Consider the following 15,860-nt stretch of genomic DNA (forward strand, 5'->3'; position numbering starts at 1 on the left):
CCGGATATACCTGAACAAACTATTTCCAGTAATCTACTTTTATTTCGTTGTCCAAATTTTAATCTGGTCATTTTTCTATATACACAGGATTCACAAAATTGGATTTTGTTCATTTTCAAATTGTTTAAACCGTCTACCATATGATTCTTTATAAGCCTTTCTAAGCTCGGATAGCAAACATGACCATACCTTCTGTGCCATAACCTTACATTATCATTTTCGACTTCTACGTTTAAACAGTCATTATTTAGTATTTCAAACTTAATCTCATACAGATTATTCCTATTCCCAATACTTATTAAATCAAAACCATTAAATAGTCTCACTTGGCCCTTTTTAAACACTACCTTAATGTTCGACATCTCTAACCTTTTAACAGATAGAAGGTTTTTCTTTAAGCTAGGTACATAAAATACGTTTTTAACAGTACAGTCGATTACTTCACCGTTTACATAGCTTAATACTTTAATATTGCCTTAAATTTGAAAAATATTCCTTTCTATTAACTAAATGATCTGTACAACCTGAGTCCAAGAAGAATGTAATCTCATCCCTCTGTACGTCTTGCACTTCCGGCCCACAGTCACTCATGAAGCAGATACTCTTGTCATTTTTAGTACCGCTTGGCTCGCATTTCTCTGCGCAATTTCCTCCTTTCAGCTGCTCCTTCCGTTGCTCCCAGTGCTACTTGTGTTCATTCGGCCTATTCCATGTTCGATCCACATTATTGTTGAATCTTCGTGTGATGCCTTGTCCATCTCCACTTCTACGTACCCGTAGTTGATTGTTCCCGTACTGTCCTTTATTAATTTCTGACCGCTCGCTATTACAGCCTTATCTCTTCCGATCATCCCTTAGTCTTCTACAGTCTCTTTTATAATGACCTTGTTCACCGCAGTCATAACATACTCCTGGCTTATTCGATATGAACGCTGCTGATTTCGAATACTCTTCTGAACTAGTTCCTCTGGTCAGCTTCCGCTTCTCTACTTCACTCTTGAGTCGTGACTTTACAACGTCCAGATTCAAATCTTTAACCGGCATATTTTCCAATACTGCCACTACCATCTCGAATGACATTGGCATTATGACAATTAAAGTGAAAAGGACACCGAAAACGCACCCATTTTTGCTGATATTTTTCACTTTATTTCAAAAAGTAAGGGTCTAGGAGAAAATTTGACTATACCACGCGATAGAGCAAGCCTTTCTACTAAGGAAAGCATGAAGCGAATGTCCAAAATTATTTTTGTTTTCAATATAGAAATAAAATAGTTTGACGAAACGCACGGCGGCGACAGTGGTACTTAATTGTTATTTAAACCTATTTGGATGTTTGTAATCTAAGAACTATTTATATTATTTTATTCGGGAGAGTCCACAGAATCATTTCGTCCAAAGAGCAACTAAATAACTACTACGGTAAAAGCAGAAAAAAATCCCAAAGTTGAAAATTTGTCAGTTTTTTCAAAATTGATTTTTTCAAAAACTGTACATTCTGGAAAAAAACGGTTTGCAGATTCGTAATCAGCACGTCGAAATCTACAAGAAATGTTTATTCACGCTTACAAAATCAGACCCGTGTTGAACAGTGTTATCATCAACACACTGAACGATTATAGACTTGCATTTGCTGTCTTTCCTTTTAGCCTCCTCTCGTTTTTTCTCGTCAGTGTAGTTCGAACTTATAAATTCGGTTTCAATCATACCTTCAACACCTTGTTCAGCTAACAGCGTTCCGATTCTAAATTTCCACGTGTGGTAATTTTTGCCGTTCAGTGGATCAATATTGAACGTATCTTTTGAAGTCGAAGTCATTATGTGTTTCGCCTCGTGTTATAACCTTAAAATATTGTATCCAAGTTAATCAACCAATTACTGGGCCCATAACCTTTTGTTTATGGTAAATAAACGTACTCCTGTATCTTCTTGGTTTTATAATACGTGTATTATTTCAATATACATATATACGTGCAAACACAGAATGTTTAATTTTGACGAACAGAATGATACAACATGAAGTCTCTCAAGTCAACTCCCACTCTACCGCACTCCGTTATCCAGGGTAGCCACACTCACACATATACACAGTCCTATGTAAGTCATTACATATTAACACTTAGTATCGGTTTTAAAGGGGTAATGCCTAACACGCGCCATCGGGAGGGAGCAATAGACCGCCCACAGTACCTGCTGGTTAGAAAGGTTCTCTTCCGACGAAAATCACTAAACTTGTAGGCGCAATATCTCAAAAATTAATTTAAAAAAGTATATAAATTAGACGTCGTTGGATTCCTCTTGAAACACACTATCAACTGATCTGTAAAAAATATATGGTTCCATTTAAAAAACCAAACTTGACCATTATATCTCATGTAATAGTAATGTTATAAAAAATTCGCCTTCGCTAATAAATTGGCCCCTTCGAACCATGCAATCCTGTATGAACAATTTTTGTTACCTCTAATATTTTGGGAAATAACGCACTGTACAGTGTTTGCTGGGACACCCTGTATATTAAATATACATATTTAGTGAAGAAAGGTGAAATTGGTTGGTGTTCTCGCATCCACCTGCATAGACACATTACTTGTCTGCGTGGTGTGTTATCCTGTTTAAAGTCCTACTAGGCCCAGAGATATTCCAGCATTTTAGATGAACTGCGCGCGGTCATGAATCTTAAAGAAAGCGTCACGCTGTATACAATGTAAAACAGCATACAACTAAAAAACTAAACATTTTCGGACATATATATACATCAACTTTTTTCATTGTCTTCATATTTAGAATCTATCTAGAAATGTCTCACATGTTAAGAGAACACGATGTATACAGGGTTGTTCTATTGTCTGTATTTTGAAAGAAGATCTCTGTTAGTCGGGGTCTCTAATTCGCGGTGTTATCACTTTCCTGATTTGTATGTGGTATTTCTCCCACGCGGTATGCACCGTTCTCAATGGGTTCTAATCAATTACTTCCGACTGTTTACTTGTAAAACCTGATCTACTCTCTGTCTTTGTCTGGCGTCTATTATTTTTTCTTTTTCGCAAACATCCCGAACGGCCTTTCTGTGGCCGCTGAGGAAAGTGTCGAATTCTATTGGTAATTTAGAAAGGCTCGTGTCACACGGAAGAAATGGTGGACAACTCGAAAAATGTCTTTTCATGAGGCGATTCGATTTATGCAATTCTGTGCAACGGAAATACATATACTGCAAATATTTCTATGTAATAGTCACTTAAATAATTCTTAAGAATTAAATTAATATTATATTATGGTTTGGTATTGTTCGAATATGCCGCGTATATTCTTCTCGAACGTTCCATGTTCGTGCTACTGATTTCGACAGCGTCGCGAATTTTCGCGAACCGGTGTTCCGGTGCCGATCCTCCAGTCGCGCTACTGTAAGCATACTAAAAGGACGCATTAAAAGTAATTGTATCTCTATCGCCAATTCTGAGTCTTGTGTTTCACACCCAGTACGACGATCTGTTTCACTTGCTAATACTGATTCCCTAACCTTCTGACGCCTGACTTCCACAATTTTGGACGACCATTGGCTCCCCGTTCAAGCCGTGCTACGAAAAGTAGCAAAATCGAACAGGTATATTGTTTTAGAAATAAAAAAGAAACTACAGGTAATAAGTAGTAAGTAAGAAGATAATATGAAAGAAGAGGAATCACAGTGATAGGGAGAAACTGTAAACTTTGCAGATTTAAATAACTGTTACATAAAATAAATATATTTTTATCACATACAACAGGATAATATGCAGTAGAATTTATTTGAGTGCACATAATATTGCATCGTGATCATAATTCCTTGTAGTTGTCGAAAAAGTGACTAATAGTCATAATTCAAATTTTATAAAAGTGAGGTCGTTGATTTCACACAGGCGCCAATACATTGAGTTATTTGCAGATAGAGAAATTTACTTTATCGGATCTGTGAGAGAAACAAATTTGCTCATAAAGACAGAAAGAGAGATCCAATCACCTATACAGTTTGACAACGTTACGGGAAATGTGCATCTGGCGTTGGATCCCTTCCGAACCGAGCGTCAGTCGCTTGGCACGTCTCAGGGATCTTCTTGCGAAATACAAACTAGTAATTTGGATCGACTACATCTCTATTCCAAGTGAAGCTAGAAAAAAATGGTAGAGAAAAATTTTGTACTGTTTAACAGACTTCATCGTACTAATGTACAATTGTTTCCACAGATGCACATTTTTTTTTACTAAAACTCTACAATTTATTTATAGATAGTATTCGTCATTACATTATACAATATCAGGTGTTCTCCCCGCGTCGAGCTGCCGTGTGCTCGAGATAGGGGTGCCTCGTTGTATGCGCCCCACAAGTCGCTCAGAAAAGGGACAGTCGTTCAAAAAGGGACCAGGCACTTTCGTGCCGAGTAACAAAAAATCCGAAAAGTACGCGATCCTTGCGACGTAGGTACGGCGGAAACTTCGGCTAAGTCGTGGGTCGGAAACGCGTGGAGGAATCTAGTCTTTGTGGCAAGGCAAAGTATCGAAATCAAATAATAAATCCAAGTACATTAGCTTATTATAGTTTATCTGAATAGGTGAATCTGTGCTTTAAGAAATTTCTCACATAAGCATCACTTAAGGAGTCATACACAAATTGAAAAATTAAACTTAAAACGTACTTGGCGGGCCCTTCTACGAAGAAAATATTTTTACCAGGCCTAAATTGAGGAGGGAGAAGGGACTATGAGAGACTAGACAGGCTATAACTTCCAGCTAGTATATCAAGAGTCTCGGTAGAAATTCGTGCCAAGTACACTCGCACTATGAGTCGTGGGGATGAATCAATTTATACGTCAAATAAGCAATCCTACCAACCATAATAAATTTAAACACTAGCGGCGACTGAGTCAGCAATTCAGAACTGCATTTTTAGCAGAGTTGGCACAAGCTTATTCAAAACAATTTGCATTCTCTGGATCTAGTTCTGATAGAATTAATGGGAGTCTGTATACGTGTGTAATGGATGCGCACATATATATGTCGTTTTGCAACAATATAACAATATAACTGATATACAGATACTACTTAAACTTGTTCAAAAACCTGTTTATTCTTAATTGAGCTGTTGTGGACTATGATTTCGATGCAATAGGGCCTGCCAAGTACATTTTAAGTTTAATTTTTCAATTTGTATATAACTTCTAAAGCGATGCTTGTCTCGCAATTTTTTTAGAGCGCATATTGTGTATGAATCCTAAAGTGATGCTTATGTGGAAAATTTTTTAAAGCACACGTTCAACTATTCAGATGAACTACAGAAAGCTAATGTACTTGGCTTTATTATTTGATGTCGATACTCTACAAGATCGGAATAATCACGATTTTTGTGGATGTACTTGGTGCATATTTTTACACTGACAGTGTTTTTGTTGGAATTTAGTTATTTTTTGCAAAGTTTACCCCCTTCATCTAGTTAACACGCTAATATGTATATGTATATAAATTTGTCGCTAGTATTTATTTGTATAGGTATTTAATACAATCATACTTCGACTTAATAATTTCCGATATGTTACCTAATGATAAATTTCGTAGTATTATGCTTATTATAACGCTCTTAAAATATGCAACTCTTCTACTTCGAACAACTCTCCAAGAAAAATATATCAGCGTTTTTGGCACCTCTAGGCCATTTTTCTTCAGTTACAAAGGCATCGTCAACGTGTAACCAAGTAGAAATCCCGACTCTTAACGTATCTATAATGACCCTCGTATACATCATTTCTGTGATGAAACACTGCACTTACAACTTTATAAGGTTTTTCATTTATATGTATTTTGGTAATAGGCACAGTATTTATACTGTATCTCTTAAGTTTAACAAAATCTGAAATTATTTCCGTTTTTACAATTCTTTGAGATTCTTTGCAACCATAACATTTGCCATTTTTACGTCAGTCCGAAAATTCTTCTTCAAGCAGTTTTAGTAAAGATAAATTTGTTTTGTTAATACAAGAAATTATAGGGAGCTGAATTGTGCAATTACGTTGCAAAGTGACATCAGGACAGTTGCAATTTTTACAGAAGACAGTTATGAACATCTCATGCTCAACTTTACTTTTAAGGTATTCCAGTGTAGTATATAAAGCCACAAAAAATTCGGAAACATTCCACTGTACATTTCAAAAAAATTTTCCTCCGTCGAAATATCTAATGGTTTTAATATCTAAACTTTTATTAATCGGCCAAATACGAAATAGCTAGTCCACTCAACGGATTGGAACTGTGTATCTGCCATAACAACGTTCTTATTGATACGCATTGTAACATGTATTGCACTATCACATTTGCGTAACGAGACACTTTATCCAGATTCAAAAATCCACGAACATTCCACTTCATATCATTCTGAATGTTCTCTTCATCAGATCTTTCTTGTACACGTAAAATCGCGTTACTCGTAGTCAACGTGATATCCGCAACTTTAGATATTCGTTTTTTCGTAACTTTCATAATCGATAAATTAGATTTGCAATTTCGTTTCATTTGATGAAATGCCAAAATTTCCGGTTAATTGGCTTTTATAGCGTGAGGATCGAAAGTAATCAGGCGAAGACCATTCAGCGTTACGAGAAAGCGCAACGTAAACCTGTTCGCAAGTAAAAACGCTGTTTCCAACATCCACAATAGCATTATCGGGACTAAATCCTTGACTTTTATAAATAGTAATTTCATAACTGAGCGGTAGTAGGGTGAACTGTTTTCGAAATATAAGAGCTGTGTCTATTATTTCAAATTTCACGGTGATCCTTTCAATCGTACATTCCGATCCCGAAGGTAAAACAATTTTTATCGATTCAACGTTGTTCGTATCAATAGATCGAAAAACAAACGACACCACGCCAATAGTACCATTAATAAGACCTTTAGTAACGTCATTGTTTCATCTGATCATCACTTTTGCTCCAATTTTGACATCTATATGCCTAGAAAGCCCAGCCATGCGACAAGTGTCCTCGTAAGTTTTAACCACGAGTCGCGATACTTTTCGCTTCAAATAAGGTACACAGTCTACCATATCTTCAGCTTCAAGCATAATTTCGTCCGACAGTATTGTCTTAAACATTTCTGTATTTAAAGTATCGCACATGTGATAGGTAGGTAATAAACAAACCGTATCGAATGGCAGTTTCTTTATATAATCGCACAATTCTTGCAAACGTCCGGTACGATTCGATGAAGTAAATTCTAGTTTTCTGGACATCAAACATTTCGAACGCGAATTCTAGAAAGTATTTCACGATATCGCGTATGAGACTGTTGTCGCGTATTTATAATTAATTCATCATAAGCAGACAAAGTTTACAAATTAATAGTCCTTAAAGAACCAAGAATTCTTTTGACATTCTCTCTTGCTAATTGCACGAAAGTCGCGTTTGACCTACACACGGACATTACTTACTATTGCTACAACTATAACTATAACTGTAACTTATGTAGTTATAAGTTATACTTATATAGTTATAAGTACAAGAAGCTTCTAATTTGATTATGATTTCGAGTAAAAAATATCAATTAATTTCCTAGACAACGTATTCATAGAATCATGAAATCATTTGTTTGTAATGATTAACACATGTAAAGATCTAAAAGTATTATAGTGGTCATTCCACGCCAAATTGCGTGGAATGACTTTTTTGACCTTAGTATCAGGAATTTTGTTCAAAATTGAATATGATGGGGTGAAATTACACATGAAATTATGAAGGGTGAAGTCATCATTTTGCTGTTTTCGAATTTATTTAAAAAATACAGGCCGTCAAAGTTTTCAATTTTTGTCTATTTTTGTAAAACCGGAGTGTATTTAGGAATTTTTATCCTGGGAACTATTCGTCGTATTAAGTTGATTCTCTTTTCATTTTAATCGGCAAGGTTTGGCCTATTTTAATGATATATTTCTTAATTGGAAACTCCTTTTTGTAATATGTAAAATTATAAACAAACTTTTTTTTCGTAGAGATATATTTCTTTTTCTTAGAGGGTCGGAGGTCAAAAATTAATAAAAAAATATGACCATATTCCTTGAACTTCAGCCAACAAAACAAGCTATTGCTGAAAATGGAACTCGTAAAGTTAACTGTGCACTTATCGTGCAGTTACAAGGAGTGGTGCGCGCTGCTTCAGGTAAGCAACCCGCACACCCGGAGATTACGGTCGCCCGACCAGACCTCTCGCACCCCATATTGTTTGACTGAGGTGTAAAAACAATATCGACAGGACGCGTATCAGTCTTAATGATGCTATTTATACCTGAAGGGTGGTTTTATATTCTCTTTTATATGTATTTAAACAAGGGCTGTATCAAAAAAGTCTTTTGGCACATAACGTTTTCTTTCAAGAATTGGTAAAATTCTATCATTAAGACTGATACGCGACCTGTCGATAATAAGCTATTGTTATAAGCTCTTTCGATCCTCTTATCCGGCTAAATCCAACTTTGAAACAAGTGAGAGCTACATTTGAGACGGTAAGGATAGATATATTTCTAAAGTATATAGTAATAAGTGTGTTAGTTGGTACACGGACGAAATTGATACGAGATTAATGAGCTTTTGAGATTATTGTAAATGTGGACGAATCTGACGTTAACTTAGAAAGCCTCTGAAGATTGATGTGCGTACGGACGAAGCTAACCCATCATGAGTAAACTGCAGGAGGGTGATCTTCATGAACGCACTCAATGCAAAATTAGGGAATCATTAGGATAAGATAGCTGGTGGATGGATTAACTTCCGTGGATGAATTCGAATGAATTAAGGAGCTGTTAGGTTGGATACAATTTTCTTATAAAAATTAAATAATAAGATAAAGGAAAAGATGGAGGTGTTAGGACGTTTTCCTTCACCAGAGACAGAGACTCGAATATTTGGGAGAGTAACGGAAAATGTTCCTCGTATGTAACAGTACAGATAAATTAAAATAATAGTAAAATAATTTAACATTCGTCAAGCTATGGTTAATTGCTAATTACTAGTTCGTATTGTGGGACCATTTTTTCATTATAAGCACGTATTTACTGTTACTAGATTTGCAAGCGTGACAACTACAAATACTGTTAGTAATCGCACTAAAGTTGGAAGAGTAAGAGAAAGATCGCCTCGAGAACGAAAAAATGAAGAGGATGAAATTGAAAGAAAGCGACGTCGTGAAGAAAGAATTAGAGAAAGAGAGAAAAAGGAGGAACGCAGTCCGTCTAGAACCAGGAGGAGTAAATCTCCGAGACCACGACGACGTACTAGAGTTGTCCCACGTTATATGGTACAAATACCAAAAATAGCGCTTGATTTGTAAGTATTTGTCTCATATATCCTAACATGTGTACTTCTATGTACAGGGTGTTTCTGAACTGCATGGCATAACTTTAAAAGGTAATTCTAAACATTAAAATAAGACAAAAATCAAGAATGAACTTGAAGAAATCAGAAAGCTGATTTCTCCACCAAATTTTTAGATGCTTATAACTAACAAACGAAGTTTCAAGCGCGAAATCGTTATTCTTAATTTTCGTCTTATTTTAATGTTTAGAGTCACTCCATAAAATTATGCCGTGCTGTTCAGGAACACTCTGTATATATGAAAATTCATTATTGTTTCTTATTTTAGACCAGAGGCAGATGTACTTGAAATAAGACGACGTTACCAAAATATGTATATTCCTAGTGATTTCTTTTCTACAAATTTTCGGTGGGTTGATGCTTTTCCACCACATATGCCGTTCGCTCTTAACAAACCATGCTCTTTCCATGTCATGCATAAAGATGTTGATCCTTGTATTGAAAATACTGCAATGTTAGAGCCTTCAGATGCTGATTACCTTTTTTCTGCAAAGGTCTGTTGTAATTATAACTTTTCTAAAAAGTTTCGTAAATTCAAAGTGAAAAAATTGACTCATAAATAACTTCCACTATAGGTAGAGATAGTTTACTCTTTTTGAAAAATTTATGTGACTTATCCCAAGTAATATTTTTTCGTAATTTTATAGATAATAAGAATTCATTATTTTCTGATCAGTAATTAAAAGTTCAACCGGGTCTGGCAAGGCATTAATCGGGACTGATTGTATTGAAACCCGAGAGTTTATAATGTTCAGATATCCGAAGTTGAAATCAGGTTGGATCAAAATTCCAAAGGTTTGTAAATTTTGGGTATCCGAATTTAAAGTCGAGCCGAGTAGAGGTTATAAATATAGAAACTTTTTAGCGACATAAATATCACATTTCTTTAAGATTTTTCAGCGAAACTTTAAAATTTGGAAATGTTATTATGATGTATAATGTAATAAGATGTGAAAGTGCCCAAGAAAGAGAATCAGTTCATTACATAAATGCTGAAAATTATTTTACTTCAAACTGGGCTGAATAAAGCATAATTGTTCTACTTTTTCTGGTATTAATTTTGTTCTCTGATGCTGACAATATTGTTACAGTCTAATTGGAAGTAAAATAATTTTCACACTTTATATCATGAACTGTTCTTCTTCTTTGGTGATTTTGCATCTGATTATACTATAGAATACAATAACACTTCCGAATCTGAAAATTTTACTGAAAAACTCGATTGAAAAATTATGAAGAAGCATTACATTTATGTCGTTATAAGTTTTTTAAATCTATGATCACAGCTCGATCCGACTTTAGATTCGGGTACCTGAAATTTACAAACTTTCAGAATTCTGACCTTTCTGAACTTTCAAAATATGTTCCATAATACATTGAAGGATGATAAAAATAAGTAAACTGTGTCTAAAACGTCTTCATTGTATGAAGAAAGAAATTCATTGGGGTATTGTATACGGTGTATCAGAAAATGTGGTATATTTCTGTAGGGTAGCTTCTGTATAGACAATGAAAAAAGTTCACGTGCCCATATACCTAAAAACGCTTTCTTTTTTAAGTATGCACTATTTTGTATTGCGTAAAACGCTGGCCCACAACCCGTAAAAACTTTTTTGAAGGTTCTAGGTAGAGAGTCATTGAAAAAAGTTCAATTACATACATATATATCCGAAAGCACATCGTTTTTTTAGTTACACGCTATTTTGTAATACGTAAAACACTGATCCACTATTTACGTGCATGAAGTGCTATCGCCTTTAAGGTTTTGCTAGGCCCAGAGATATTTTGTCCCTTCAAATGAGTGGTGCGTAGTCATAGACTTTAAAGACAGTATCACATTGTATGTAATATATAATATAACATATAACTAAAAAATTAAGCATTCATGTGGCACATGTGCATATGAATTTTGTTCATTGCTTTGCGTGTAGAATCTATCTTCCAAAAATGTTCTACATTTTCTGACACATCCTCTATACTTTGAATTTTCAAATTTTCAATCGAAACATTTTATGTAGAAGCATACTTTCAGTGATACAGTGCTGATAATACGGAACCACATGTTGCAAAACTCATACAATAACATATTTTGGAACTTGAATAGTTAACTTTTTACTACAGCAATTATATTTAATCGATGTCAGAAAATACTACAGTTCGTTAAATATTTTTTTGAGTCAAAATTTGCTAATTTTAATATACACACGACTGATAAATTGCTAGAGAAACGACAAAAGATTACCAATAACAAGAAGAAATACATAATAGACTAATATAAAATTTAAGATGTTGGATAATAGCTAACGCGTAGAGAGAAAAACGGATGTTATTTATGATTTAATCGAAGAGTACAAATAGGATTATATTTAATATTTCATTTAATTATATCATATTTTAGGTTATGTTGATATCTATGCCTGCTATGGAAGAAATATATAAACGATGTTGTGGCGTTTCTGAGGATAGGGATCCAGATCGTGATTATGTACATCCCACACGCTTGATAAACTTCTTAGTGGGTTTACGAGGTAAAAATGAAACAATGGCAATCGGTGGACCATGGAGTCCTTCTTTGGATGGTCCTAACCCAGAAAAAGATCCATCAGTTCTGATTAGGACAGCAGTGAGGACGTGCAAAGCGCTTACGGGGATAGATTTATCCAGTTGCACTCAGTGGTACGGTTCTTCAAATATCGATGGTTTACTTTTATTTTCATTTTTTAAATTGACTTTGGAATCGACTAATGTCATTTAATTTCTCTAATTGTAATTATTTTGTTCTTTACTGATACATTATCAAATTATTTTAGCAAAAATGTTAATACGAAAATTTTATATTGCTAACTTTCGGAAATCTTCGACTTATCGGCTCTATTCACTATCACATGTTGTATAAATGTATTTTATGCACATTCTTGGTGATTTAATTTTAATTTCATTACGTTTTAAATATGAGATAAAATGTCATAGCAACAACGAAATATAAGAGTGGACCAATCATCCAATGTATTTGTATGTCCCCTATTTTTGATTCCTTAAACGTCTATTATTATTTTGATATTATTTAAAATGTTACCAGTGAATTGCAGAGAGACTGCGAAATTTTGAAAACAGTTTTAATAAATGCTATATATATTTTTAAATATATTTTTCTTAAAAATATTTGTAACGGTATTAAAGTTAATAAACTTCTAGATTAATGGGGGTCGTGAAAGTCCATAAGGTATGAATCTTCTCTTATATCTCAGTTGTGGTTATAACATTATAATCTAGCAGGTATATCATTCACAAAAAAAAGTAACTTCTAATACAAGTTCTGACTTGATAAACTAAGGTTGTAGCTCAGCCTTTACAGTGGAGGTATGTATCTTTACTATACACGATCAACTGTTGGAGATTGCTGCACTGGATCCTGTATCGAGCACCCAGACGATCATGTACAAGAAGTCGTGGCAGACAGATCATCATTATTATTTTATTACTCAGACATGCTTTTATCAAATGGTCTACATTGTACGTTATGTGTGGCTTTGTATGCAGTGCGTGGGGTTTACGAACAAACGAACGAACGAACGAACGAACAAACACTTAGCATATAAGACAGAGCTAAGCGGGATTAATCTCAGTTGACGTTTGGGTATTGTTTTTCCTTGCGGCACAGGTACCGCTTCCTGGAACTCTACTACAGACGTGCAGAAACGACCCACAAGTCGGGGCGAGTGGTGCCCTCTCGCGTTGAAACCGTCATACTATTTCTCCCAGATGTTTGGAGCTGTGTACCTACCAGATTGGAATGGGATGGCCTGCAACTCAGCTATAAGAAACAACTGGAAAGAAAATTGCTGCGTACTGCTGCTAACCCCGACGATTCGGATGCTGCCAATGACACTGATGAGGCTGCCGCCGCTGATCAAAAGGCACTGCCAACATCATCCCATATTACTTTTACCTTTTTATTACATTATATAATCGTGCAACTGTGTCCCCATTACTAAACTGGATTTTCAATAGGCTCTACTTACTCATTGATCTTGTATTCAATTATTTTCTTACGATTGGGAACTTAATTGTTTACTGATAAATTAGGTAGTTTGTATTTTCTTCTTTTTTTTAATATTTAAACGTATGGATAATGTTTTGGTTTGTAATCCCATTTCAATTATTGTAGCAAACTTCAAGGTCCATTCCACTTTTCCAGTTCAGAAAGTGGTCTATATTCAGGTTTTTTTCAACAACCAATTAACGTTTAATTAATATTCTTACTCATTACGATTTTTTATTCTGTAAGATTATGTTCTTGTTATTATATATCGGTGGAATTGGTTGTGAATTTTGGCTCTTTGTAAAAAGAGACTACTGTGAAAGTTTTCTTCTATTGTAAGGTTCTTTTTAAAGCGATAAAACTAGAATAATTCTGTCCTATGGGAATGCGCACATAAAGTGGTCTGGAATTATTGATTTATAAATAGTATGTGCCAACTGATGTTCTTGTGTACGATAGATTTCAATTTCCGACCTATTTCTTGTTCTTTTTTTGTTTTGTGGATGAAACAAAAATACTTTTTCGTATTTGGATAGCTATAAACTACCTTGTGGAGACAAGTCTGTTATATGTTGTGTTAACATTAAAAAGCAATAATTTCCTTTTAATCACTTCTGCAAACTTGAAATGCGTAGTTTGAGGAAAATGCATTTAATGAGGATTATGATCTACAGCCAATATAATTACTTTTGATTAATTAGTTATGTTCTCGACTTTCTTGAGCGGTCACTATTTTTTTCATCCACTTTGATAGTTTTTGCTCTCGAGACTAGTTTCACACTTTATGCTCAGCAACTTTCATGGGCATTTCAAGGTAACCTTTCGCCAATACTTGCACGTCAAATAATTTTGATCTACATTGGATTTAATATTTGTAATAATGATGCATAATCTCTTTAAAATATGCATGTAAAAGCTAAAAACGTCTGAGACAATAAGCAGGTATTACTGTGAGCTGAAAACGGTGACGTCCGCATAACGAAATTGTGTATATTTATTGCATGTCTAACATTATGTGTATACACACCTCTGACTCGCCGACTTCAATAATCTGAACAGAGTCTCGAAGGTTGGATCATGGTCTATTCCTTTCAAATTCAATATCGAATAAACTTCTTTGCAGCAAGGACGTCAAGAAGTATCTTCAGAATCGTTTTCAAAATTTCTTGTCAAAATAAGGGACTTATTGGGAAGTAGGTAAACCGCACAGGAAATGTGGCTGAATACACCAAAGTATTTGTGACGCTTCCGAATTGGAGTAATATTCAATGTCTCTAGTGCCTCTATACCTTGGAAAATGATCAAAATGAGATTTAGGGGCCATATTTTTCATTCGTTAGGTTGTCAAATTAGATAAAAAAATTGGCTGCTTGAATCGTATCCAGTAGAATGGACCCTCGACAAACAATCAGAGCACAAACGTTCTAGATAATATTTCAAAGTGAATTTAGATATAATAACTAATTACTCTAAAAAAATAACTCTAATAGTATAATTATTCGTATTTCACAATATGTAGAATTTATACAGGATTTTTAACAATTCAATTACTTTTACATTGTTGTGCAATAATATTTCATACCTAATGTTGTACAGAGATCATAAAAATATAACTCTTTCACCGCGTCTGTAACATTCAAACTATCTATAAACACATTTGGACTCCTAAAACAAAGATCAGTGAGTAATGTATTGCAAGTATTTTCTTAGCTACTGGCAGTCACATTGCATTAACAAGAGAAGCAAGCAAGCCTAGCTCGGAGAAGAGCACAGCTGAGCCATTCCCTTTCCTGAAACCTTGATCATCATTGATAAATCATTCAAAAGTTTCATTTGATAATCGTTATATACAACAGTATTGATATAATTCATAACGTATCAATCACACAGACACCAGAGCCAGGACACTATGAGAATCTAGCAGTTACTTAAGTCATACATGAAGGTCATCGTGAATGAAGAACCGTGTATGTCATTGTAATGTGAGAGAGAGGTGGTAAAATATAGAGCGATGAAAGAATGAAGAGGGAGTGGTTTCATTTCGTTATAGGGGCTGCTTCTGTTTTGTAGTTTTTTATCTTGTTCGTTACTTCTGTCATAATGTATGATTTGTTTTCAGGATGATGCAATACCAGAAGGAAAGGATCCTACCCATTATTCTGAGTTGGACCCAAAATCTATGAATGTTAGTGTCTCACATGTGTACTTATCAATAGATTGTGGATGTTTATGTTGGTATAAGATGCTGAAATACCCAGAATATATATAATGTATATGCTACATATGTGCATTATGCAGTGTGAATCATTTGAAATTAGAACTCAAAATATTTTGGAAATTATTAATTTTATCGGAAAATATTTTAGATAAAAGTATATGTTTTTAAAACGATAATATATAATACAAAATAATATTCTTTATACATATTATAA

At 34.5% G+C, this 15,860-nt stretch overlaps 1 protein-coding gene across 2 annotated transcripts in view; it reads left to right on the plus strand.

Annotated features, from left to right (window-relative positions):
* LOC143186858 (cell division cycle and apoptosis regulator protein 1) overlaps positions 1 to 15,860 on the plus strand; it is a 94,047-nt gene that overhangs the window by 47,113 nt on the left and 31,074 nt on the right. For both annotated transcript variants that reach the window (XM_076390712.1, XM_076390799.1), the window contains 5 exons: positions 9,078 to 9,338; positions 9,655 to 9,880; positions 11,785 to 12,062; positions 13,048 to 13,303; positions 15,548 to 15,613. In XM_076390712.1, the coding sequence (XP_076246827.1) occupies positions 9,078 to 9,338; positions 9,655 to 9,880; positions 11,785 to 12,062; positions 13,048 to 13,303; positions 15,548 to 15,613 (1,087 nt within the window). The remainder of the gene's footprint in view (positions 1 to 9,077; positions 9,339 to 9,654; positions 9,881 to 11,784; positions 12,063 to 13,047; positions 13,304 to 15,547; positions 15,614 to 15,860) is intronic.

Source organism: Calliopsis andreniformis, chromosome 1 (genome assembly GCF_051401765.1).
Source record: "Calliopsis andreniformis isolate RMS-2024a chromosome 1, iyCalAndr_principal, whole genome shotgun sequence".
In the NCBI taxonomy this organism is placed as follows: domain Eukaryota; kingdom Metazoa; phylum Arthropoda; class Insecta; order Hymenoptera; family Andrenidae; genus Calliopsis; species Calliopsis andreniformis.